General features: G+C 40.5%; 1 protein-coding gene across 13 annotated transcripts; it reads right to left on the bottom strand.

Annotated features, from left to right (window-relative positions):
* Positions 1-896: 896 nt before the first annotated feature.
* On the bottom strand, positions 897-27,159 carry CILK1 (ciliogenesis associated kinase 1). 13 transcript variants are annotated; one of them, XM_015621972.3, is made up of 15 exons: positions 27,022-27,159; positions 26,642-26,754; positions 20,882-21,143; positions 18,886-18,940; positions 17,274-17,395; positions 16,744-16,823; positions 14,171-14,303; positions 13,573-13,744; positions 12,822-12,989; positions 10,278-10,574; positions 9,011-9,198; positions 8,321-8,475; positions 6,844-6,975; positions 4,977-5,090; positions 4,175-4,509 (listed from the first exon to the last, which is right to left on the bottom strand). In XM_015621972.3, exons 3-15 carry the CDS (start codon positions 20,980-20,982, stop codon positions 4,355-4,357), a joined length of 1,872 nt encoding a protein of 623 aa, XP_015477458.1. In that variant the 5' UTR covers positions 20,983-21,143; positions 26,642-26,754; positions 27,022-27,159; the 3' UTR covers positions 4,175-4,354. The 13 variants fall into 13 exon arrangements, with proteins under 13 accessions (XP_015477456.1, XP_015477458.1, XP_015477457.1 ...); XM_015621971.2 differs by having other exon boundaries at positions 26,642-26,740; XM_015621976.2 differs by having other exon boundaries at positions 20,882-21,064; positions 26,642-26,740.

Here is a 27,159-nt window from a genome sequence, read left to right as displayed (position 1 = left end):
TCCCGAAGCTGCGCGCTCGGTCGAAGAGGACGACCTCCCCGATAGAGACGGTACCGTTCATCGGTCAAGGGTATACGGTAGCTGCGCTCCCCTGCTAGAACCTCCAAACAAGCTCAAGGTCCATTTGTAGGAGAACGTAGGGTAGTCAAGCTTCCAAGACTGCAGACACATCCAAGTGAGGCGCTGCATGGGGCAGTTTGCCATTGTTTTGTGCCTTATACGCAGCGAGAGTGTGTGTATGCAAATGTTTCTTATTTCACTTTATTGCTTTTCCAATTTCCCGGTCACCTATGAATCTGTGAGCTCCTCACATGATACGCTCCTCCCCCCACCCCCCTGGTAAAACTGGATTCCTTGCACGTGTAAATGTGTTTTTCACCTAGTTGTCCACCTGTGCAAGTGGTTTTCAGTCCACTTAAACAGCTAATAAAAGGGCTGGGCTTTTAAGTTATAAACTATCTTCAGCTTCTACTGCCTTGAAAGACAGGGGTGAAGGCTAAAAAGGTGACACAAGACACTGAGAATAATTTTTAATAGAATAGGAACAGAACAAAATAGAATATTTTCCGTTGGAAGGGACCCACAACAATCTAGTTCAGCTAGACTGAAGTGTTTTTCTTGAAGTGTTATGCATATTATAATTCAGTATTGCAGGTAGTTTCAGAGGAGCTGACATCCAAGCAATCAGTTTTACAGGGAGCTCACAGTATATTGCAGAAATTACAAGCTTACACTCAAACCATGTGGCCAGTGAACGTGCAGTGCCCCCCCAAGGTGGCTAATTAAAAAACCTGAATAAACTGAATAACCCAACTAAAAAAACCCAACCAAACAAAAGGCTAACTAAAGAGCTTCCATTAAAAACTGAAAAAAAGAGCAAGTCAGTCAGACAGTAGTACTTTAAGGATAACTTTATTCTGGGTAGGACATTTGACACAGAAAGAATGAAACAGCATTTAGAATGTTTCGGAACAAAAATACTGAAAAAACAAGAACCATTAGTTCTCCACATCTCTGACAATTCCACCCCCTCATTCCATACTAAGTTCTACAATGTTCTTTCAGTACATGTTTTCCCCCTCACATTACAGAACATCCTGCTCATATCAACAGCCATATCAGACACAGGAACATCATGGGACTGAGTTTTCTGGCTTTTTTTTTTTTTTTTTTTCTCCTTGCTAACATCATGGCACTTACACATTACATTTTGGAAAATCTGGATTACAGGGGTAATGAATCCACTGTCAGACCCCTTTATTATTACATGTTATGCCTAAGCCCAAGAAAATGTAAACAGTACAATTCTAAAAACATTTTCCACAAAGACGCTGCTAAATATTAAAGCACAAAGTAGTAGGTTAAATATCATAAATTCTCAGATATGCTGCTTGTCCAGATTTCAATATATAAAGTCCTCCATCTTTTCCATACCTGTATTGCACAGAGACAGCACGGTAAAATACATAAACTCAGCTCCGTCCTGCTCAAAATGAACTTTTCCATCGTAAGTAAGAATTTGCTTGAGTAAAGGCTACAGCCATTACATACAGCTGATTTTCTGTCTCACTAAGTTAAAACTAGCTGTGATTCTGAATGTCCGGATTATTAGCTTTTTTCCCCAAAATATAAGGCTTTAAACTTAGGAAAGAAGGAGATACAAAGAAAAGAAAAGTGGAAGTACAATTTATTTATCTAATCTTTTCACTGGACTGACTAAAGCCGGAATACTATAGTGAAAAGAATCACTGATGGCCAGATAAAGGTTCAGAGATTACAGGCCAGGTTCAAATTTATCCTGTGTTACTTGAATCTCACAGAACTGTCCCCCTCCTTAGTGGAGGGACTCAGGTATCTCCAGAATATTAGTATGTTCTCAAATGAGACAGATTTCTTTTGACATGATTTTCACTCGCCAGGGGTGAGTCACCTCACAACAAAGGAGCTCATGCTTAGGTATGATGAATCCAAGCCTCAGCTGCCTGTTCTCATGATTTGTCTCCTTCCACTCGTAGGAACTAAGTGTACAGACCAGACTACTTAAATAGCCTACTTAGGTCTAGGGATACTGGGATAAGTATCATTGTTCATTCTTGAGACAAATTACCTGGTGATAAAATAAATTAAATTAAATGTAGACATAAATACGGGTATTTATTTCCACCAAGAGAAACAACTATCTTTCCAGTTCTAACACAGATATACATATTTCCCTTTCCACTTACCCACAGACACCCACCAGTGTGCACTTCAGAAATGGCTGTTTTACTTACTTTGCTAAGCATTGGCATCACTGCTGTGGAAGCAGTTAGGTATGGTTTGGAATTAGTATTTGCTATGCCCAGAAAAAGAGCAACAGGACACAGAAGATGTCTTTGGCATGTGTAAGTCTTACATGCACACTTTGTTCCCTCTTTGTCTTGTACTGTCTCACTGTGGCCTGAGCCCTTAAAAGCAAACAGTGACCAGTGCTCCCTGTGGTTCCCCCTGTAGCACTGAGCCAGCAGCCTACCCTAGGGTACAGTTTCTTCAAAAATCCCACATGTTCACCATGGGAAGCACCTAAAAGGTCAGAATTGGTTCTCAGTCTCAAGACCACAGCGTCTGCCCCTTGTGTGTGCTGGCAGATCCCATGCAGAGGATCTCGCGGACACACAGCCATTCAGTTCCTGTGAAACAGCTGGAAGCTGAGAACTGATCTCTTTAGGCTGGATTTAAATCTCTTAAATAAACAATCTTCCTTAGCTGATCACACAATGAGCTCATTAAGTGAGCATTTCTGCACCCTTCTGCAGGGAGATGCATTTTTTCCAGCACACTTCAGCTTTGGCAGCACCACTCCAGAACACAGCTATGGAGGTGTTCTCCCACAGTACTGAAGAGTTTTACCTTTCTTCTGTACAAGGAGGTGCAGGAACAGAGAAATGCTGGCTGTGATCTAAAAGAATCTTCTGCTGATGGCTGGACTCCGGCACTCCTTTCCAGAGCAGAACTAAATCAGATTACGGGGCTACTTTCTTTTCTCTAGCAGTTGATATGAATCATACTCTCATAAATGGAGTTAAACTGCTCTTCAAAGAACTGTATCAATTTCAGTGAAATCGACCACAGTTTTACAACATTTTCTTAACAGGACCGTGTAAGATCCCATTTTTTCCTGTAGAGCCTCTGGGCCTAATTTATGGAAGCTGACATATTCTTCACATTGTAAATGAAGATGTATTGAATGAAGAAGAACTGAGTATAAACATAAGTAAGGTTAGACTGAATCATTTCCTCCAGGTTGTTTTGTTTTTTTGGGATTTTCTTCCCTTAAGTGATTTAAAACAGCAGCCATTTAAAACAGTTGTGAAAAGTACGTCAGCTGCATAGATCTTGCTTCCTTAAACTATGTTGCTGGCACATCATTAATATTTTGTTACTCTGAAACCAGTTTTATTAATGTTATTGATTTATTAATTGTTAATATGGTCTTAAATATGTCTTCAGAACTAACAATCGCAACAAAAGAAAAAGAAGAAATAGAATCTGCTTTTTCTCCTTAGAAATCATTAGACCATTTACATTAATTTAACAGAGGTAGGTCCACATTCTATTTCATAGTGAACAATGCCAAAGAACAACTTTTGAGCAGGAAAAAGGAACACTGTGTCAGAAAACAGATGTACAGAAGAGAATTTACCCCTCACCAAACAAGAGTCCTCAGATTTAGAAGTCCAACAAAAATCCTTTTAAAGGCAAAAATAAATTAAAAAAAAAAGGTGCCTCCCACTATCTTTCAGCAGTTTCTCAGTGACTGCAAAGGAGGGTTTAAGACTGTTAAGTCACTCACTCCTCTGATGTCAGCACAAAGCTATGAGCATAGGACAACAAAAGTGTGGCACTGAGACATGGCATCACTTGAAATTACACAGCCTCAATTAGTACATATACTTCAGAAAATGTCTAATGAATGCCCCTTCCTCAGTACTTCTCCTTTCACTGCAATATTGCACCGTGGGTTTTTTTATCCACGTGTATAAAAAAGTTGAATCTAATAAAAAAAATTAATTTCTTTGAAAGTTCCTTATAAAAATTTGCTGTATAAAAATGCCAAATGCCCTAAGCCTTATATACAAAATGTATCACTTGCATGAAAATAACTGGACCCAAGTATATAACAAAACATTTTCATACAAAAAGGTACAAGATTGCATTCAGATTAATGCAAGTAAGTAAAAAAACCCTTCAAAATGTCTCATTCATGGAAGATCTACTCCCTTTAAATGTACAGGTATATAAACCACTATGAAATGGTCTCATGTTGGCCACCACTTCCTGGGAAGCAGGCACTGGTCAGAGGGTATTTCCCAGGTCACCGGTGAGCGCCGTACTTCGCAGACCAGTCAATGCGCCCGTGGATCGGCTCTGCTGCCGGCGGCAGAGGCATTAACCTCGGCGAACTTTTGGTAGGTGAACTGAATGATGGCCATCCAAGTAGGGGTCTGACTGATGTCAGAGATGCAAAATCTGAAGGACAAAAAAATTCTGTGATATAAGGATTTAGTGAGAGCTGTCCATGCTGAACAACAACTGAGTGCAGGTCCAGATCCTTACTTCTTCAGGAAATAAGTCTCCATTTTTAACAAAGTTTGCTGATGTGAAACAATAGTGGATCCAATCCCTAAAACTTTAGCAGACAAGGTGTATTTATATCACTGATCTGACAAGTGTGAATTCTGTTTCAGCTCTCACACCAGCCTCTAGGTCCCATTGAAATAAGCTGCAGATAAACTCACATATTTAATACACAAAAGTAAAAACAAACCAAATCCTTCTCCATATGAAGTTCTGTGAGGTTACAAACAATATTTCCAGTCAGTCATATACTGACAAATAAAATAAAGCAAAGATAAGTAGTTCAGTCAGTGTTGCATACATACAGCATTACCAGAGTACTGACCAAAGGACCAAGAGAACTTCAGTAGTGGACTTACCAGAAGATGGATCCACAACTGGTGCTAACTGAACCCTCTGCCCAGCAGAACCTACTTCCTTCTTCAGAAATGAAGGGACATAAGCACTTGCTAGACCACTTGATCCTATGGGCCCTGAAAGAAATGGCAGGGACACCTGAACACAATGGATCTCCCACACTGTCAACAGGTGACAAAGATGTGCCCTGAGGGACCATGTTCAAGACCAAGCCTGATCATGGACTGATCAAAACAAGAACTTAATTGAAGACACTTGAAATCCACAGCTACTATATATATACCTGTATTCAGGAGACTGTCAGCATCAGACTACATTAGAGATGAATGGAGAACAGGTACAAAGAGTACCTGTCAGGGAGAATGGCAATTCTCCCTGACAGCTCAGCTTCTTGAAGGTTTCCCAAAGTTTCCAAAATTTAGCATTTCAGCTGAAATGATCTTGCTTGACTTTCAGCAACTATGTACTAAGAATATACTGACTCTTGGTTTCTATGTAGTGAGTCTGGAGCTTTGGTGCTACAAAGCTCTTAGTGAAGCCTGTGAGAACACAACTTAAAAATGTGGTACAGATTCACATTTCAAATTTTAAAAGCCAGCTATAAAACTTGTCCCTAAGAGGAGCAGCAACAGATTTAACTGATCCGTAGGATAAGCCACAGAAATGGAACAAAACAGTCTGGAGTTATAGCATGGAGGCACACTAAACAAGGTATCGTGCACAAAGCAGAGCCATCACACACGTGCCTACGCTGCAGTAGAGCATTGGCAAAGCCTGTGGTGGGAAATGATGGTAGTAAATAAAAAAGAGAAAAGCCTAATGACATCCTATGCTGCTACAAAAAAAGCAAAAACTTGTAAAAGAGCCAGGAGGGAGATGTGCTATGAATATAAAGGTTCTCATGTAGTTTAGCTATTTACAGTGTCCTCCCATCTCAAATCTCTAAAGAACATTAATTCTTTAAAGAAGAATTAATTTTCTGATTAAATTACATGCAAAACTTTAAGTTGTTGTTTTTTGGGTTTTTTTAACCTGATTTTCTAGAGGCCCAGAATGTTTCTTTGGGCCAAGATTCAACACAAACTTTGGCAATAAAACACTTTCAAAACGACATATGCAAAAGAAGTATGGCTCTGCAGAGCTGTATCACATGAAAACCTGAAGCCACGGTTTAGAGAGGAAATATGTAGACACAATCTAAGAACATCAATGTATTTATCAACATATTCTATCTGATAAAAACTAATGTAAAAATCTACAAATTAGTTACTTCAACTTAAACAACAGTGATTAAATACCTGAATACCAACTGCCAAAAAAAACTGAAGAAGAAAAATTGAATAGTTTTGCTTTTTGTCTGAATTTTTAAAACTAAAATTACTACATTATTATAAACATCAATTGAAAGACATAATAGATTTTCTTTGCTTAATTAGTGTAATGATAGTGGCGTGTATGGCTAGTTCAATTTATACCAGAAATAATGTAATTATTTCTCCTGTAATGACAGTCATTTATGCACTAAGTGGACTAAAATAATTTGGAAACCAGAAAACATGACTTAAAGAAACTGAAGAGGGAAACTGAAAGCAAGATGAAGTATTTCAGGTAGAACAGACCTAAGCTGTCCAGCCTTCTATGCATGGGGTACTTCAGACTTGTGATGATTCATCAGAAAAAATTACTATGCTTCAATTTAAGGCAGTCTCCCAAAAAAGAGTGCTCATTTTAACACAACGGAAAGACTGGGTTAGCAGGTATCTTTGGAGCTGACAACATTTTAGAAATGGATGACTCCAAAATACACTGGTGGGGAATTGCACAGACATCACTTATTATCATTTCTCAGTCTTAAGCACACCTTCTTACCTGAATTCATCCTGCTGGTAGTACTTCCTCCCAAACCAGAAGTCTTCCCAGACAAACCAGAACTGGGCCAGTGATTAGATGGAACAGACTCTTTGTTTGAAGTGGAGACTATGCTACTCCTGGTGCTTATTCCTATATTGCAAAAATGCAAAGATTACTTCACTAAAATCCCTGTTGCCACACAAACCTGCATTCATTCCACCTGATGCACAATCTTAGAGCAGAAGTCTGGTTCAACTTAACTAAATTTAACCAAAAACTCTCTCTTAGTGACTCTCTCAGTCACTCTCCGTCCTCTCATAATACAGGAATGCTATAACTAGGCACAGGCCCTAATCCTGCAAACATTACAATGTAAATAGTTCCACTAGCATCAATGGCTGATTATATCACAGGACAGGGTCCTTACATCAAGGCCACAAATATTCTCATGTCACAGAAAGTGAACCTTGCTATGTACATGAAATCTGTGGTTCTTATAAAAGCCTAACAGTGACAAGAGAACCTGAGAGGCAATAATGACAATTCCATTGCTCATCGTACTGTACTCTTCTTTGGTGTCTCTACTGAAACCTCAGATTATGCAAACAGCTGGCACTACAGTTCAGATGACACCTAATATTTGTATTTAAGCAGGGTACCTAACATTCAAGGATGCACTCACAAGTTATGATATGGCTAAAGCAGTCTTGGGATCAATGTGTTCTACAATCTCTAGTAAAACAAGTTTTAGCTACCAAAACTCTATCTAAGTGAGACAATTTGAAAGTCAGTCGTTTCAAGAAAAAAGACTGAGTTTGCTGTCACAATACCTTCTAGTTTACTTAATTTTGAAGAAATAGTTAGTACAAGTGAATAAATAGCTAACACTACCTTTATGAATAGAAATTATGAGAAAGAATACATTTATACTCATCTCATTTTAAATACTAGCAGACATACTGTCTGCCTCCTGTACTTCATCCTGCCCCAGCACTGGTGTCAGTATAGCAGAGGTTATCATGAAGACAGGCATGTAATTCTCTATAGACATAGATCTGCATTTTACTTAACTCCAAACTGCAGCAAAGCATATTCCCACTACTAGTTTGCCTGTAGTTCATGGTATTATATAAGGTAAACACATGGCACTTTCTTTTCCACTCTAGAAGACCAGTCTTACACTTTTTAGGGAGACAGGGAATAGTTTGGCACATATACAGACATTTTCTAATGCACTTCCATGTAAAAGAGTATCCATCAGGAGGAAGAAGTACCAACAGTCCTTTTCCCTTGTTTGTAAGCAGTACTTCTCAGTTGCTAGACTACTACAATGCAGTTTGTGTCATGGCCATCTACATTAGGAAAGCTCTTTCTGTCCTCATGTTCTTTGAGCAGTAGCCCCCCTCCACAAGTTCAAAGACTAAGGGCTAATGTACCACTGACTATTTCATACTGTTGGAATTGCAGGAAGAAAAGAAAAGCATTTTTTACTGACCAGGTCGATACCTAGAATGGTTTAAGTAGTGTTGCTTTGCTGCAGAAACTCGCAATGTGGGAGTGTCTTGCCGCAAAAAGGTCGCATGGGAAGTTCGTGCACTGCTGCCAGAGCCTACAGCATCCAAAGGCTTCAGATCCAAAATGCTTTCAAATCTGAAACACAAAAATTGGTACATGTAGTCCAGCTCTTATAGCACATGTTTATGCACAGCTGACTTTCTCAACTCCACCCCATCTCCAGGAATAATTTTCTTATTATGTGTTTCCGACATCACGAACACACAGAAAACAGGGAATATTACCAACCCGAAGTCATACAAGTGTACCTGAAAAACAGATTTGTGCTTCTAGTTCCCTTATATACTGCTTTTCAAGTTTTTATAAATCAATAAGTTTCTCTCTTCTCTATACCATCCATGGAAACTTCAGCTAGGACTTATCCAAAATAAGCTTATATGCATGGAATATGTCAAAATGGTCCACATGTAAAATTGAAAGTATATATTCAAAAATTAACTTGGGGAGAATTAAGCCAGTTATCATTCTCAGTGGGGAAAAAAAAAGAACATGAAATTGTATATACATATATTTCCAAATACAAAGAAAGCATGAAGAGCAACATTACTAAGAAAGAGGAAAAGACCAAAGAAATAGACCAAACAGCATATACACATAACAAATCCCTTACCTACAAAGAGTTTCATCATTCTGCCTCTTATTTTTCAAGTCCATTCTCATGATAGAAGAGCTGAAATCAAGGTCTTCCAAGTCATCCCAGTCTTCAGAACTCTTAACTGTCCTAGGAAGATGTCCCCATCTTCGCCTAGGTTTTGGTTTAAGTTCACCATTTATATTCTCAGACCCAGGAGATGTTTTCTATTATAAAGATCGAAAAGAAACAAACCTACATGCTTAGACCACAAACTAGGTGACAGGAACAAAGAGGATTTTTTTTTTCCTCGATCTTTAAGAGTAATAGTGGTAGTAAAGCTGTAACAACACAATCTTCAACTTCCATTAAACATGCTAAGATTACGATCTGTAGCCTGCTGACATTATTATATGTCTTATACTTTTTTTCCTGCAATAAAGCATCTTGAACTAACAGAGAAAAAGAAATTTCTTGGGTCTCAATTCCAATTCTATTCATGCTTCAGTATGCACCTCCCAAACCATTACCTTATACTAAATTTTTACTTCTAAACCCATGTTGGGAGTATAAAACTGCATGAATGCTTATGTTTCCACAAGCCTGTGTCCAGACATTTAAATTTTTTTTCTCTTTCAAGACAGTACAGGTACAAATCTGTGTCTCTTCAATCATTCAGGCCCAGCAGTACATTTTGACTTTGTGTGACAGTGGTCAGTACAGACCCTGCTTATGACTGATCCTGTAGCAGCAGCATTTGCATTGTCTGCTCTCATCATCTATTTTATGAATCCAGTCTCATTAGTAGACAGAAAGGGTACATTCTCATGCTGCAGGAAGAATCTGTTGGTTTCCACGTCCAGCATGGAAGACCAAAGGGACTATTATTCCCAGTCAATGAATTGGATGCCTTAAATGGATAAAGGCAATAGTCTCCTTTCCCTCATTTCAGTACTATTTAGCTTAATAATGGCATCAATCCCATTAATATTTTGAACACTGTACATCCTTTTTACTCATATGAAATCAGTGTCATCCTGTAAGTGGTGCTTTACAACAAAGGGAAGCACAAAATGGCTCTAAATTGAGAAATTCACTTGCTTGTTTTACAGCAACTGGATTTATATTTCAGTAGAGAACTTCCAGTTTCTAGCAGAAAGCTGGAACATTGGAACCATTTTTTAGTTCTGCTCACTATCCTTTTAGTGAAGTACAAGAGCCTTGAAAGAGAACAAGAAAAAGAAACACAAGGAAAAAAATCAGGCAGTATATCAGAAAGCTTATCTTATGCTAGATGGACCTTTACCTGCTGAGGAACCTTATTGTGAATTGCAGGCAGAAGAACCTGGTTAGATTTGTCCTCCTGTAAGTAGTCACTGTTCTCAGCCCCAGAGTTGTCTGTTTTACATGCATATACCACGTGCTGAGAAGACTGGCTTTGTTGAAAAGGCCTTGATGAAATTCGGGCATGAGGTTTTGGAGGGGGCTGTGCTGGAGGGACAGGCTTAATATGCAGAGATGATTTATTATGCAGTTCCTTTTGTTTTCCCAGTTCCTGAATGCCCAGGGCATGCCCAACCTGGAAGTATGAGTATCGAAGTGCCTAAAAAGTAATAAAGAAGTTAGGCTTTGAAAACCTAAGTTTTTCATTTACCCCACTCCTATGTGTCAGTACAAATTTAATTTCCTTTTTTTTCTAGGGTAGGAAACAGCAGAAGACATGTCTTTCAACACCAGATTCTAATGAGCACAATCCACTTCAAAAAAATGTTGCAACAGCAGAGAAGTTTCAAGAGATCAAATCTTCTGTGGACTAGTACAGAAGGAAAGGTTCTGCAGATTAAGATAGTTAACCAGGTATATGGCATCTAAAGACATGTTTCATTACATGCTGTCTCTTCATGTATGCACGTGCAAACACATCCCACCTCATCATTACAGATTCAGCCAGCAAAACTCAGTGACCCCAACAGACATCCCACCTCTTCTATTCTTCATTTCTGAGACAATTTGAATTAACTGAAAGAAATACATCTCTTATGGAAATTAGCCTCTACCTTTTCTGACAAGTTAGTACAATTAGTTAGTAAAAGTACTTTTATCCCACCTTACAAGTAATTAGGAAGTTGTCAGTAAAGGCAATTAATCTATCTTGATGCTTCAGACATACTCTTTCCCAGACTTCTTACTGCAAAAAGCTTCTAAAAGTTCAGATTCCTCACTCTATTTGTCCTTTACTGTAAAACATTTGTTAATGCTCTTAATACCATTACAGTCTGGTTTTTTGCTCTTCATTACCTTTAAGAGTTCTTAATTTATTTAATTTTTAAACTATTTTAATTACATTTCAAGCTTTTTATTGCAATTTGTACTGAAGGTCTAATTAAATCACAAAGCTTCAGCTATGGCCCTTGAAGTCAAGTGTCAGATTTCAACCCAGAAATACATCTGTTTTCCAAAAGGTGCCCTGATCAATGTATTAGTTGAGTACTACCTGAAACCAGCAGCCACCACCTGTGTGCAATAGTGATGACTTGGGCAATGCTTATGTACAGAACATATCTGCAACACACTTGAGCGGTGGCTGCCCTGTAAAAGCAAGCCTTATCCAGGCAACACTAGGCTGGAGGAACAGAGAGCAAGGTGGACTAACAGCTGGCTGAAAGGCCAGGCCCAAAGGGTGGCAATCGGTGGAACAAAGTCTTGGTTGGAGGCCAGGAAGTATCTGTGCTCCCCAGAGGTCAATATTGGGGCAAATACTGTTCCAACACCTTCATTAATGATGTCGCTGGTAGTGCAGAGCGCACCCTCAGCGAGTTTGCTGATGTGACAAGCGGAAGGAGGTGGTGGCACGCTGGCTGGTTGTGCTGCCACCCTGTGGGACTTCGGCAGGCTGGTGAAATGGGCTGACAGGAACCTCATCAAAGTCCTGGGAAGGAATAACCACGTGCACCAGTGCATGCTGGGGTCAATTACCTGCAAGCAGCTTTGCAGGAAAGGACCTGGTAGACACCAAGTTGAACATGGAAGGGCTACCAAATACACTCTTGCTGCAAATAAGATTAACTCCTGGGCTGCCAGAACAGGACTGTTGCCAGCAGGTCAAGAGCAATGATTCTTCCCCTCTGTTCAGTACTGGTGAGGCCATGCCTGGACTGCTGTGTTCAGTTTTGGCCTCCCCAGCAGAGGAGAGAGATGGACATAATGGAGAGAGTCCAGCAAAGGGCCACAAAGGTGATTAAGAGACTGCATCTCATGTATGAGCAAAGACAGAATTGGGATTGTTTAGCCTGGAGAGGAGAAGGTTCTTGATCTTATGAAAGTATGCAAAAAAACCAGAAGGGAACGTGCAAAGAAGATTGAGCGAGTCTCTCTTCAGGGGTGCCCAGTGACAACAGGCACAAACTGAAACACAGGAAGCTCCTTCTGAACACAAAGAAATACCTTTTTACCCTGAGAGTAACTGAGCACTGGCACAAGTTGCCTAGGGAAAGGTGGTTGAACCAGATTCCAGTCATTCTTTGGCCTACCACAATGAAGGAACAGCATCATAGCCTACAGCCATTCATCCTACCTTCACTCTGCTGCTAGTCAGTGACTGGATAACACTTAATTCAGGTGTATTTACATGCTGCAGTCACACCTTTGATCACTGAGCACATACCCCAAGCAGCTGATGTTTCATTCAAAAGATTGATTACTCTCTCTTAATTACCCTCCTTTGTCTGGCAAATTGCTCTGGGATTCTCTTCTCCCTTCTAAGAACTGCACCCCTGAGCCACTGCTAAATGACTGCTCCTTGCAGTAAAAGAAAAAAATCACAAGCAGAGAAAAAAAAACGAAATCAAACCTGACTAGCTGTTGGCCGCTTTTTGGGGTCCCACTGCAGCATGTCTCTCATGAGCTGCACCGCTTCACTGCTAGCATTAGGTATCAGAGTTTTTAGGTTGTTAGGTACACACTGAGGCCAGCGAAAATTCATAGAAGCTGAAAGCTGGTAGCCTTCAGGCCAGTCGTTCTGGAAGAGTGAGATTTCCAAACACAAATAAAGTTCAGCTGTAAAGTATCAGTGCCTAAGCACATTAGCACATATTCTACCAGTAACAGACCATGTCCAGCTTACTCTGGTCTTACACTGAAAATTTCACTAAAAATCTTCACCTCAAACCTCTGGTGAGAGGTGAGTCTTGCTGTACATCTGACAGAGTCAAGGGCACAAACAGAGTCAGGAAATAGGAATCTTGCCAGGATCTCAATTTTCAACCTCTTTAAACCATAGGTTTATATGCAATGTACAAGAGAAAATTTAAATTCCCACCTAATGAAATCCCAGTCTAAGGATTTTGTTTGCTGTGCAGGCGTCTATTTCTCCTCCTCTATGTGTCAGCTTTTATAGCATAATTACTGCACAGAAAATAAGTTTTAATTTAGTTTATTTTATCTGATACCATATGTATCTAATACATATCTAATATATATGTAATACCATAAATTAACAGTAATCAGGAAAATTTATTATTTTTATGCTTACTGCTACCATGCCATTGTGTATTGTAGAACAGTTCCAGGATTACTGCAGCCTGGAGTATCACTTCAGTTACCTTTTTTGGTGTCCCTAAGACTTGGCAAATTTTGAATATAGTATCAATTTCACTGGCGCCTGGGAAGAGAGGCCTCAGCGTGTAAACTTCTGCCATTATGCAACCAACAGCCCAAATATCTATTGGAGAACTATAGCAGGTAGATCTCAGAAGTACTTCAGGAGCCCTGTACCTGTAGAAGAAAGACGGAAAAGGAAATCCCAACAATCAACACAACTCTAACATACATGAAATCACTCACCTCTTCATTCTTAGCTATTAAGAGCAAACATTCTTCAAAACCTCCTCTTGTCTCCAGTACACAGACTTTTTATTAAAACCACATAAGCTTCTGTAAACTCTCTTACACCTTCCTGACACACAGCAATCCTAGTGTGTTCCCACCAGCCTTACCACACTCCCTCTCTGCTCCTGTGCTGCTATTATTTGTAAACTGTCTTGCACTAAATGAAGCTTTTCAAATTATACCAAGCTTATATAAAAGTTTCATAACCCAGAGGCATTAAAAGTAGTATAACAATCAGCCCAAATTCAGTACAGTACTACTTTCAAGTGTTGATTACAAGTTCCTACTACATAGGTGAGTACAAGCACTTACCATCTTGTGGATACATAATCAGTGTAAGGAGGACGAGATCGGATTTCTCGGGCTAAGCCAAAATCTGCAATTTTCACAAGTTCTGGTCCCATGCAAAGCAGGTTTTCAGGTTTCAAGTCCCTGTGAAAGAACCCTGAAATTCAAATGAAATATTGATGTGGATTGCAATGTCACTCGCAACTGTATCCTTTATTTTCCAGCTGGATTGTTTTGCTTTAGTTCTTAGCATTGAAGCTGGAATAGCACCACACAGACATCAAAGTCATATGAGATCAGCAGAGCTGACCAGTACAGTGTTTTTCATCTAAAATTGTGAAGAACAGTATACACAAATTGGCTACCTTGCAACAATTCAGAGTATTTATTCAAGACAGCTCTCTTTCAAGTGACACTTCTCTAACATAAAGAATTCCACCATTTTAATGCTAGTTTAATTCTAATTTGAAACTGTCCCAAGTAAGTTATCAATCAGTTACATAAAATTTTATTTTAAACAGAATATAAATTAAAATGAGGGGTTTTTTTGCACTTTGAACTTTTTTTTTAAATCTGAGAACATAATCTGCAAGCACTCAGCTACTCAACAAGATGTAAGAGGATCTCAGTACATTTTTTTACTGCTCCCTGCATTCAGCAAAAACTGATCATGAATGAATATTTGGCAAGAGCTCTTTCAATACAAAGGAGAGAAGAGGGTTGGAGTATCATTGACTACCGTCTCTGAAATTTGTCTCCACCATTAGCCCGGAAATCTTGTCCTTATGCTTGTTTCTTGCAAGCTTCTGAACCACCATTCCTAGATACAGCTCCTTCTGTAGTACTTTACTAGAGCTCTCTGAGCTCCCTCTCAGAAACTCCAATATTACCAATATACTTTTTCCACAGCTTTGAATATGCTCTCACAGAAAATGGACTAAGCATTGAACAGGATGTGTCTACATTGTCCAGTAGAACTACATTAGCTTTTTTTGTTATTGTTTGTTAGATTAATGCGTAACAGCACTGAAGACATAGTGCTGTAGGTATCTACTAACCAGGAGACTGCATCCTTCCTAGGGATGTTGAGTTGATATTCTGGTGCCAGCTTGAACTACTGCTTCTTTGTGAAAGGTACCAGGTAAAGCAGTCAAGCCTGTTCTTAGCATTTAATACAATCACTTCTGTATTTTGCTGCACAAACATGCACCAAGAGAATGTTTGTGAGGCAATTTATTTCATGACAAACTTGTAAAAAGAGTAATCTGCTGTGTATTCAAATATAAAAAGATGCTTAAAAGTTTGGATGGACAAAGAATGTAAGAAGTTTAGTTGACAAGCACTTCTATGCCACACAGGAGCAGAACAGAGAAATACAGAGAGAGAAAAAATATTCATGTGACTTTTTTCCAAAACACTTCTAAGAGAATATTGGGACACTCATTCTTACACTGTGAGCCACAAATCATCACAACCATCCTGTTGGACTTGCCAAACATTTCCAGGTGCTCTTAACTACATTTGCAACATCTTGGCAGAAATACAAGTCTAGTGTGGTAGCAGGTCAATGAAAAAGACAGTTTTGACATAGAACTGTTCAGTCTTCACAGCTATAGTAAGTTAAATAGCAATAAAAGCTGTTCTGAAAGGCTGTATCCATTTTACAATTTATTGAAAAAAGCTGGCTTAGATTTTTCCAAATAAATCATAATATTTTTCTGCTTTTACATATTATGTATGTCACTGAAACAGACTGGAATTTACAGTTAGGTTTCAGATGAGTATCCAAGCCCCATTAAAAGTGTGAATAAAATCATTAGCTGGAAAATATTTTGCAAAATGCAATTAAACATGTTCTTCAAGTGAATGAAGAATGTAATGGTGGTCTTTATATGCCTTTCAGTCCTTATATGGACCTTATATGCCTTTGACCACCGATGTCAGTTCTCTTCTGATAACCCAGAGAGCTGCCCAGCAACACACCCTACAGTGTATCTAGCAGACAGAATTGCACAGGTCAGCAAAAAACAGTGAGGAAGTTTTTGTTAAAACAAGGTGTCTGTTTTGAGATTTTTTTTATCAGTTAAGTGGGTTATTGTTGTTACTACTGGCTGGTACATCAGCTTTAGCTTTTATCACTGTTGCAAATACTAGTTGGAAGCCAATGCAAGGAAAGCTGCTTGTCACTCAAACTTTATTACATTAAATGTATCTTATAAAGAATGTGTGTGTTTTATTCAGGTATCTGGCATGTACCTTGAGAAAAGAGTAATTTCTTCTTTATTCTCAGTCACAGAGGACCTTTAAATCTACCAAGAAATGTGTTCATTAACATCTAACAAGCTTGAGAGTGGCCAGCTGCCAGACTGAGAAAGTGGAAATGTACAGAAAAGGAACTGAGCAAATCTCCAGAAAGAAAGATTAGGCAACTACAAAACACAGGTGTTTTCAGAAATCTGAATCTCTCATACAGAGCCATTCTTTTGATCATTCCTCCTACTAAAGTTAGTGAAGTAATTGCTTGTGTATTAATCAAAAAACTTACAAAACACTATTTGTCTCTAATTCAGGATGTTTATAGCTAAAACGTAACTTACCATGCTTATGAATAAATGCAAGCCCTTGCAGGATCTGATACATAATATTCCTAACTGTAGACTCAGGGAATAGTTTGTTTCTGTGGAATAAAAGCGAAGAAATAAATATTAATGATTAAATTCATACATTAGCTTATGCTATCCAATGAACCAAAGATAAAAGGTAGTAATGACAAATAAAACTTCTAGTTAGCTTTTCCTGTTTGCCTAATTTTTTTTCTAGCTACAGAGGAAATACTTATTTGTCCCTTGGCACAAAATTTACCATTAAAAGCCCACAGTTACTACATCTTAAAAGAACACCCTACTCCCCCTACCACACTAATCTGGGACAAGACACTGGAAACTCACACTAGACTGGCTGGGATATACTCAAAGGTGACAGTCACAGCTCCTACTGCAGCCTGCACCTTTAATGATAGTGATCCAAACGTAAACAAATGATCCAAAGCCTTTTGAACAGTATCAGAGGTGTTAAAAGCACATTACACAATTAATACATATCAGGAATGGGTGATGCTGTTACATACCTCTCTTTCATTAGCTGATAAAGATTTTCCTTCATGTATTCAAACACAAAATACAGATGATCATTTTCCCTGATAACTTCTTTCAGCTTTACCACGTTGGCATGGTTTAATTTCTTCAAAGACTAGAAACAGAAAATTAAAACAGGATTTTACAAGGGTCATAATATAGCGAAGAAAAAAAAAAACAAAACCAACTTATTTCACTGTTGCAGAAGGATTAACTTCAAAAACTCTTTGGTGTCTTAAATAATCAGACAGCTCTGAGAACAAAGACTGGATCTCCAAGTATTACCATATACATATACAGTCTATGCTGCAATTTAATGTGTGCTGGTCATTCAGAAGCCAGCTATCTGCTATCACTGTAACTAAGCACCAAAACAATTGCATTTTCTCTATAAGAAACTTCCTAATGGCAGGATTCACACTCTTCCTGCACCTGCACTGGCAACAGTCAGGTTAGAGTCAAGACTAAAAACAACCCTGGAAAGTCTTCCTTAGTACTGTGGATTAACCTTTGTGGGCAGCTGAGCCCACAAGTGGGCCCAAGTGGGATGGGGAAAATAATCAGAAGGGCAGAAAGTGAGACAACTCATAGGCTGAGATATAGTAAAGGCAAGCATGCAAGCAAAGCAAAGTAAGGAATTCATTCACTGCTTCCCATGGGCAGGCAGGTGCTCAGCCACCTCCAGTACAGCAGGGCTCCATCACATATAATGGTTACTTGGGATTCATATGCCCTCACCCTGAAGATCTCCTGCTTCCTCCTCCTTCCCTGAGCTTTTGTTGCTCAGCACAATGTCATATGGGATGTCCCTCTGGTCAGCTGTCCTGGCTGTGTCCCCTCCCAGCCTTTTGCCCACCTTCAGCCTACTCACTGACAAGGAAGCATGAAAAACAGAGAAGGCCTGAGGTTGTGAAAGCACTGCTCAACAATAACTAAAACATGCCTGTATTGTCAAGACTGTTTTGGTCAGAAATCCAAAACACAAACCCATAGAAGTTCCTACAAAGAAAACTAAATCTACCCTAACCAAAACCAGAAAACTTGGGTCTTCCTCCTCTTTTTCAATTTTCAGTGTATTTGATGTCCATTTTTACATGGTACTGTAAGAAACATTACCTAGGTTGTCTGCATCTTTTCAGTGCTGACTAAATTAAGGATGTCCCTAGAGCCTACCCCCAGTGCTTCATCAGCATCAGAATTTAATGCTAAATGTCTGTCCCCAAGCCAACTATAGAGACACAACTGCACATACAAAAGTTAATGCTGTGCAAAGGGCATATGTTCTCAAGCTCTGAAAAACAAACACCTATCAACTCTAGGTGTTGTGACAGGAAAGCTCTCACTCACACACCCCTCAATGCAGGGAGGAATCAGCTCTCTACAGCCAAATAATTTTTGTAAGAATACAGAATTTCAATAAGCATTTTTAAAAGACTATCAGCACTCCCTTCCAATGCAGAGTCAGAAAACAAAACTGTAATGTCAAATGCTACAGCTCACTTTGGGAGTAGTGTTATGACAGAAGAGTTGTAAAGAATTTGATGTTACCCCCAAGTGTGACAGTAACAGTCTAATTTGAAGTTAACTATTAAACAAAACAAGTACCTTAACCTCTCGAAGGTTCATGCACTCCTCCCAGGAATAAAACTTTCTCTTCATTCTACAAAAGTGAGGAGAAAATAATGACTAAAGCATTGAAAACATAAGCTGTTCTTAGAACCAAAAGTCTCACTGCATCTTAACAATTTAATTCTTCCATCAAAATGTGAGATGTTAGCTCCTTTGCCAAAACACTTTACATCTCTAGACAAGGTATAGTCAAGTAGATTTATTAGAATACACACTCAAATGGAATTACAGTCAAATAATAATTACTATTACACAGTATTGCATTTTTCTTTATATATATCTTGCTGAAAATAATTCAGAGCCTTCAACAAGCTCAGGCATGCTAGTTTTCTTTCTGGTGTAACAATGTGGTGGAGTCTAACTGTAAAAAGAACAAGGGTAGTTTTGACAGTTATGAACAACTTAGAGGAAGGTTTTGAAACAAATCAAATGAAGATCCAATCACTTCACTGGGTTCAAATTTTATCATATTCTCCTTGCCTCTCTTCTCTGTAATTTTAATATCTTGCTGTATTTCCACATTTTCCTTTGTCCACTGCTCCCCATGTTTCTCCTTCCCTTGCAAGGTGCATCTGTCATGCCAACTGCTTTTTGAATTCTACTTTCCCTTTCAAGCTTATAAAGAACTCTGCTCTAACAGAAACAAATTGTGCGGCAGTTTTCTCCTAAGCTAGATAGCAACTCTGAACACAGTATTTGTGTGTGTGTATGAACACAGTATTTGTATGTATGGTCCTGTGTGTTCATATGCATTTTGATTACCACTCAGTTCTTTGAGGCTATGCTTTAGGACCAAAAGGATGAAGGCTCACACATACACACATACAGAAGATCACAGATTAAAACTTACAAAAATACTCAACCATATAGAGTCTGGATTTCAGAGGGAGTTTTAGACACTCTCTTAAGATCTGAGTCTTTGCGTTTAATGATAATTCAGTATTACTTATTATTGTATCAAGTTTCCGGTTTGAAATCAGCCCTTACAATTAGAGTAGTTTGAGAACCACAAGCCCTTCATGTCATGAAGGGGTCTGGATGTTTTTTTTCAGGGTTTTTTTTGGTGTTTTTTTTTTTAAGGACTCTTTTTGTACTTACAGTCTTGTGCACTCAGTTACCAGGCCACTTTTTTTTTTAACAAAGGACCGGCATTAACACCTAAGCTAAGAGAATACTTTTGGCTCGTTCTGATTTTTCTGAATTTTTCCCATATTACAAACTGAAAATTAAAGGTGCTTCTAGCAAGGTCTGATATAGGCAAAATACCCTCAGCACAAGGGATTTAGAAAGTTGATAAAGCCAGCTATTGACTGCTCATACAAAACAGCATTGTACTGAAAGCCCTTTTGACAAGTCTGTCCCTTGTCGTGGCCATGGTCGGTATTTCAGGAAGGTGCCTGCAATGCTTTACAGCTGTCTCTTACCATAGCTAGGACAAATAAGCCATTTACAAACTAAGGTCACTGCTGAAGGAGATGAGAAAATCAAGTGAATTTCTCCAGGAATTTCAAGAAAATCTTAATAATATCTTATTATCTCATTATCTGTATCTTTTATGCTATTATAATATAATAGCATAAAAGATACAGATAATGGACAATGAGATCAGTTGTGTTATCAGTGCACTATTAATATTCCATTAAAAATTAGACTACAAAATATATGTTCCATGTAAGCAGCAGCAAAAAGGCTGTACATTTCAAAGCAGCATTGCAGAATACTCTAAATAATACATAGAACACACATTTGACTGCACATAGCAGTGGAGTGCTGTTACACAGTAAGCCTATATATCTCTCCCTCTTTATCTCCTGCTGAGATAAAGGAACTTTTTCATGCTGCCAAAACACAACTCCATATTAAAAAGCTGCATGGGATGTGTAGCACTCAAACCAGCATGACCAAGTCGATGTGGACCTAGAAAGGAAAAACCTGGACTATGCATTATTAAGCAATCTATGAAAGCACTTACTTTTTAATGGCTATTAGCTCTCCAGATTCAATGCTTCTCCCTAGGAGAACAGAGCCGTAGGTCCCATCACCAAGCTGTCTGATAGTTTTGTACCTATTCATGATGAAGATACTTTAGCTGCAAGCACATTTCAGTCCTTGACGTTTCCTGTGTTTTTTCTCCTCCGAGTGTAACCAGTTCTTTCTGTGGCAGCATAAATATAGAGCACTCAGGACAGTGTGAACAGTTGCAGGAATCATGTTTTCAAGACTTAGCCTTTGGTCTGAAAGCACAGAACATAATCCATTTGATTTCTGTACCCATCTGAAATTGCTTGTTTGCAGATTCCACTCTCCTCCAAGAGAACAGTCCCTGTCAGCCATACACAAACACTTGTCTCGGTCTCTCAGCAGAAAGGGCCAGCCTGCATCTGGATGTGACTGGGTGTAATCCCCAAAGCTACTCCAATGCTAAAGTTAAAGGTACCTTACAGCAAGCTTGCAGGCAGCCCTGATGGGAGACACTATTGCTGAAGTCACAGGATAAAGTTTTCTGGCCTGAAGAAAACAGTCTGCTACCAGAAAAGAAATGAAGCTTTACAATACAATAGGAGTGGGGATCTGTCCTAGCCAAATTTTTAGTCATGTAAGTCACCACCTTACAAGTCACACTGCCATCAGTTAAACCAATATCCTGAATTTCCATAAGGTCCTATGTGAAACAGCATAGCCATATGCATTCCTCTAAACAAAGTGTGCAAAGGAAGAATATTACATTCACATCAGGTAAGACCAAATCTATTTTACTACAGTAACCCTAAGGATGAATCAGTCCCTAGAATAGTAGCTACATGAGATTATCTATCTGATCTTTTGTTGTGACACTGCATGAACAAAAAAATCATAGAATGGTTTGGATCAGAAGGCACCTTAAAAATCATCTAGTTCCAATTCCTGTGTCGTGGGCTGAGACACCTTCCAGTACCCAGGCTGCTCAAAGCCTGACCCAGTCTGGCCTTGAATTCTTCCATGGATGGGGCATCCACAGAATCTCTACTGGATAACAAAACAAAAAATTTCTTGTTTCTAGTTTAATGTAATTGTTGCTGGTATTTTCTCCACTACAGCTTAGAAAAAATATAATCTATTCTATGTAAACTAATCATACATTTGAAATAAAACAGAATTCCCCCACAATGAAAATTTGGTCACAGCATTCTCTTATTCTTCATCTCCTAAAAAGACAACAATATTCATGGCTTTTGACTTTTACCGTCTGTGACGTGTATTTTAACTACATTTTCACCATTTTTTTTGTAGCAACCTTACATCTTCCTTATTTCACAAAGCCGTATTATGATTTTAGAAGTAATTGGATTATGTTACTGGAACTCTGAACTGACATCAATGCAAAGCCACAATCCTGTAGATGCAAGATGTTGTGACCATCCTTTATTTTCCGTCTTCTAAGCCTGCTAGCCCTACTAATACTGATATGGGACTAAAGACCAGGAAATCTGAAGGTAAAAGACCTTTTGACAATCTAGCCATTGTGCAGCATGTCTCTAAATCTATCTCAGACACTGGGTAGTGTCTCAGACAAGCAGGAGGAACTGCCCTGTAGCAGCCCTGTTTCCTTCCACACACTCACTACTACAGAGAATGAGGACTGAGCACCTTATATTAGAGACCTAATCCCACATTTTGTACTTATTGCAAAGGAACACAGAGCCTGTCTGTAACAACAGCAGTTTGGAATACCAGCTCCTTTTTTGCTGGTTTTCAGGTTGTGCACCTGAATAGCATAAAGCTATGCTCAGTGGTCTGTGTCCAGGTTAAAAAGCTTTAACCTGCTTACTCCAACTGGTCAGTGACTGGACAGCAACTCAAAAACCTTTATTTAGATTCTTGGCAACAACATTTCAAACAATGACAATATCTTAAATGTTCTTCTAGTCTTAAAATCTAGAATTTATTAATATCCAAACAATTTTATACAGTAATTTCAAATCAACACATAGTTGACTAGTGGACTTTACTGCTCATACTGCCCTGACGCAATGTTCTGAAACTGTGATCCTAATAGCTGTCATGTCTTACAATTCACACACTCCTATGCGGTCCCTGAATTACCATTTACATATCCCTTTCAGGGAACTATGACTGAAGAGTGGAGGAGCACCCTTGCCTCATTTGATAACCACAGCAAAACTAAAGAAGTTTAACACTACTAGCAATAATCACAAATGTCTCGATAGATTGTCTCATGACTTAAACAGATGAAGTGGCAAACCTAACTGCTTATTCCTTACTGAGGATACAAATTTAAGTCCCTTTGCTTTCCAGAGCCACCAATTTTCACAAAACTTGTATGAAATTATCTTTGTAATTCTAGCTCTGGTGTCCAATGTGACCAAAACAGACTAATTGAAATACTTTTGAGGAATAAAAGTGAGTAGAGAAAACAAGCAAACAAAAACCTGCAAACAACAACCCTCCAAAAACAACACCCCCCACCAAATCCAAAACCAAATAACAAAACACAAAAACCCAACCCCCATCCAAATCAAACTAAACCCCTAAAAACAACCAAAAAAACCCCAAACCCAAACCAACCAACCCCCCAAAAACCACAACCCCCCCAAAAAAACCCAAAACAATAAAACCCCCAAAACAACACATACACACACACATGGACCTCAAAAAAACCTAACAATCCAATGAAACAAAAAATAACAGTAACAAAAAACCCAAACCAGTCAGAAACTTTAAAAAACATGCCACGATCCAGAGAAGTTAACCCAGCTCCCATGGAAGCACAAATCCACCTTTATGAAAACTCGCAGACAAAATCTAAATCAAGTCTTCTCTGGTTAACTCAATCAGCACCGTTTCTGGTTGAACTTAATAGTGAGGTTGTTTTAAAAAGCTGCTTTACTCGGCCTTCAGACTGTTTCGGCCGAGTCCCACTGAAATCAGTGTAGAACATCAGTCTCCGACAAGCAGTCTGCAGAACTACATGCATCAGCTAATCTAAAAGTACAATCTACACAAATTCACATCGTTAGAGGATGTAAATATAAACTGCGAAAATATCTTTAAGTAAAAAGTGTATTGATACTAAAGAGCAAAATGTAAATCTCTTATTTTCACGATGTTGTAACACCGTGTTCAGACTCTACCTCACCTATACACTTTCTCCCCACAAAAATCAAATAGTAAAACGCTTTTAACAGCAACCCTAATTCAATATCTCAAGACCATTTACTAAATTCAACTCAAACCTACTATTTCGCTTATGAACCCTTTAAATACGTCCTGCCTGAAGTACCGAAGCACGGAGAACTGAAAGCGAAACTGGCTGACTCTGACACAGCTGAGAAACGCAGAAAGTAAACAAACAGCATGTGCCTTTTAAAACTTGTCCTGTGTTGTGGCAATTACTTGAAGGTATTACGAGCAGTAAGCAGTGAGGAAGGCGCGGTTCAAAGCCGTGGGTGCCCACGGGCTCGGTCCCAGCGGCTGCCGCGTTTGTAAGCCAGGGCTCCGGGGGTGCCCCATGAGCTGCACACCAAGGCACGGACAGAAGTGCGATGGCGGGTCGGCCGCTCAGGACAGGTCCCGGCTCCCGCCCGGCCTCCGCGCTGCGGCGGCGCCCGATCCCCAGCCTCGGTCCCTGTACACCCGAATAGTCCCCGCTCTCGTTCCTCCCTGTATGGGAACGCGGGTTCCTCGCTCTATGGGGCCCGCCGTGCCCGTGCCCGTGGCCGGCGGGACTCACCGCGGACGTGTCTCCCCGCTCCGGCCCGCCCGGCGGACAGGCCCGGAATGGCGGCTCCGCGGCCCCGCCGCCCCGCGGAGCAGCTGCGGCCCAGAGCGGGCCTGGCTCGGCTCATGGCGCGGCCCCGGCCCCCGCCCGGCCCGGCCCCCCGTGCCCCCGGCCCGGCCCGCCGGGGCTCCCCGCGGGGGGACAGCGCCCCACGACTGCGGCCAGGGGAGCCGCTCCGGGCCCCTCACAGAGGGGGCGCTGAGCTGGGTTTTAGCGAGACAAAACCAAACCAAACCATCTCTGGATCACTTCTCTTGTGAGAGACTGAGGGAGCTGTGCCTGTTCAGTCTGGAGAAGACTGGGGATGGATTTCGTTAATGCGTAGAAATATCTCAAAGGTGGGTGCCAAGAAGATGGTGCCAGACTCTTTTCACTGGCACCCAGTGACAAGACGAGGAGCAATAGCCATAAACTTAAACACATGAGGTTCCATTAACTGTGTGCAAGAATTTCTTTACATTAAGGGTAGCAGAGCACTGTGACAGGCTGCCCAGGGAGGTCGTGAGGTCTCCCTCTCTGGAGACACTGAAAACCCACCCTGGAGGTGCTTCTGTGTAACCAGCTCTAGGTGACCCTGCCTTGGCAGGGGAGTCGGTCTAGATGACTTCCAGAGGTCCTTACCAACCCTAACGCGTCTGTGATTCTGTGAAAACAAAACCCAGCCGAACAAACACAAACCCCACAATGATGATGGGCCTCTCTCCATCTCAGAGAGGAGTTTAAACAATAAAACTAGAACACAGAAATACCAAACTGTGAACAAATGCAAAGAATATCAATATTTTAAGTGCTGATAGAGGGGCACTTGCCTTCCTCACCCAAGGAAATTCAGCAATTCACCTGACTCTGACAGGGTCAACCTAAGATGTCATGGGAAGGGCAGAAAAAAGAAAACAAGGAACAAAAACTTGTGCTAAAATAATTGATTATCAGGATTGTAATAGTGATTCAGGAAGTGTCAGCTTCATTTTACACTTCATCTCTTAGGTTTTAAAAGTAAAGCATAGAGTTAATTCCAGGGTTTGGAAAGACAGGAAGAGCTGGTGCTGTAATGCAGGAGTACAGGGTAGGGCAAGATATTCATTTGCTAAAACAGATAAGGGGAAAAACAAAGCTCTAGGTGCCTCCCCCCACTCCATCTAGTCAGAGGCTAATCTCTATATTTGCATGAATATATAATAAAGACTCAAATTCCCTCCAATAGATAGGCATGATTCTCAGTGAAACTAGGAGGAGCAGTGTACACTTACATGAGATTTCTGCTTTAAGCCACCTATATTACATCCCACATGCATAATCATATATTAGCTCTCAGCTCAGCGACAGCCACAGGATGCCGTTTTTCTGTTGTTACATGCAAGGCTTCTTCATTCACGAAACAATCATAGAATTATTTGGATTTAAAAATCATCTAGTTTCAACCCCTCTGCAATGGGCAGGGACACCTTTCACTACACCAGATTGCTCAGACCCCCACCCAAACTGGCCTTGAACACTGTCGAAGATGGGAGGATCCACAGCTTCTCCGGGTAACCTGTGCCAGTGCTCACCGACCTCACAGTAAAGGATTTTTTACTAATATGGAACGTTTACTCTCTACGAAGAGGCACACCCAGGTAGGAGAAAAGCAGCTTTTACTCCAACTACAAACGAGAAGCTGCACTGATAATAACCAGTTGTAGCACCCCATTGAAAACCTCAGGTGGTCACGCTGTGTCATCTCAACTGCTCACACAGCCCGCCAGCAGCACCCAGTCCGCCCTGCTCCCCACCACCTCCGGCTGCCCGGCCAGCGATCGGCGCCCGGCCTGTCGAGCAGTCCCCTTGCCTCTCTCCTCTCCACAGAGCAGCTCTACAGTCACCTGGATCTGAAAGCCGCTGCTGATGCCGGCTCCCACAGCCCTTGCATCCCCATATCCTGCTCCCGCTGCCCGATCCTGAGCGCTCACCTACCCCTCCGGAGAAGACACACGCCGCCTCATCCTCTTCCTGAAAACGCTCAGGGTAGTAGACATGCACAAAGGTTCACGGATCCATACACGTGGTTTTCTTCTGAAACAAAAAGACTGTGATACGCTTTAAAAAGATAGGTTTGATCGAACTTTAGAAAACCTGACGAGGCGTGTGCTGGCAGCAGGTGATAACTGCGCTCACTGAACTGGACGGGCAAATGAGCAGGGCCACGCGATTCAATGGCCTCGGTACCGCTGTTATCTCCACAGCCGCGGCACTGAGCGCTCTCCCGTTACCCCGTCGGCAATTCGCCTGTGCCAGGGTCCCGCTCTGACCGCAGTCACAGCGGAAACTGCGGTTCCGGGACATCGCCACTTTACCTCGGCTCCCGCCCCGGGATCGCGTCTGCCAGGATTCCCCCTCACGGAGACTACAGTTCCCGGCAGCCTTTGCTCTGCTGCCCTTCCCGCGGTGTACTGCCGCGGACTACGCTCCCCAGCAGGCCTTGCATCGCGCTG

Source organism: Parus major, chromosome 3 (assembly GCF_001522545.3).
Source record: "Parus major isolate Abel chromosome 3, Parus_major1.1, whole genome shotgun sequence".
In the NCBI taxonomy this organism is placed as follows: domain Eukaryota; kingdom Metazoa; phylum Chordata; class Aves; order Passeriformes; family Paridae; genus Parus; species Parus major.
This window is presented reverse-complemented; position numbering and strand designations above follow the sequence as displayed.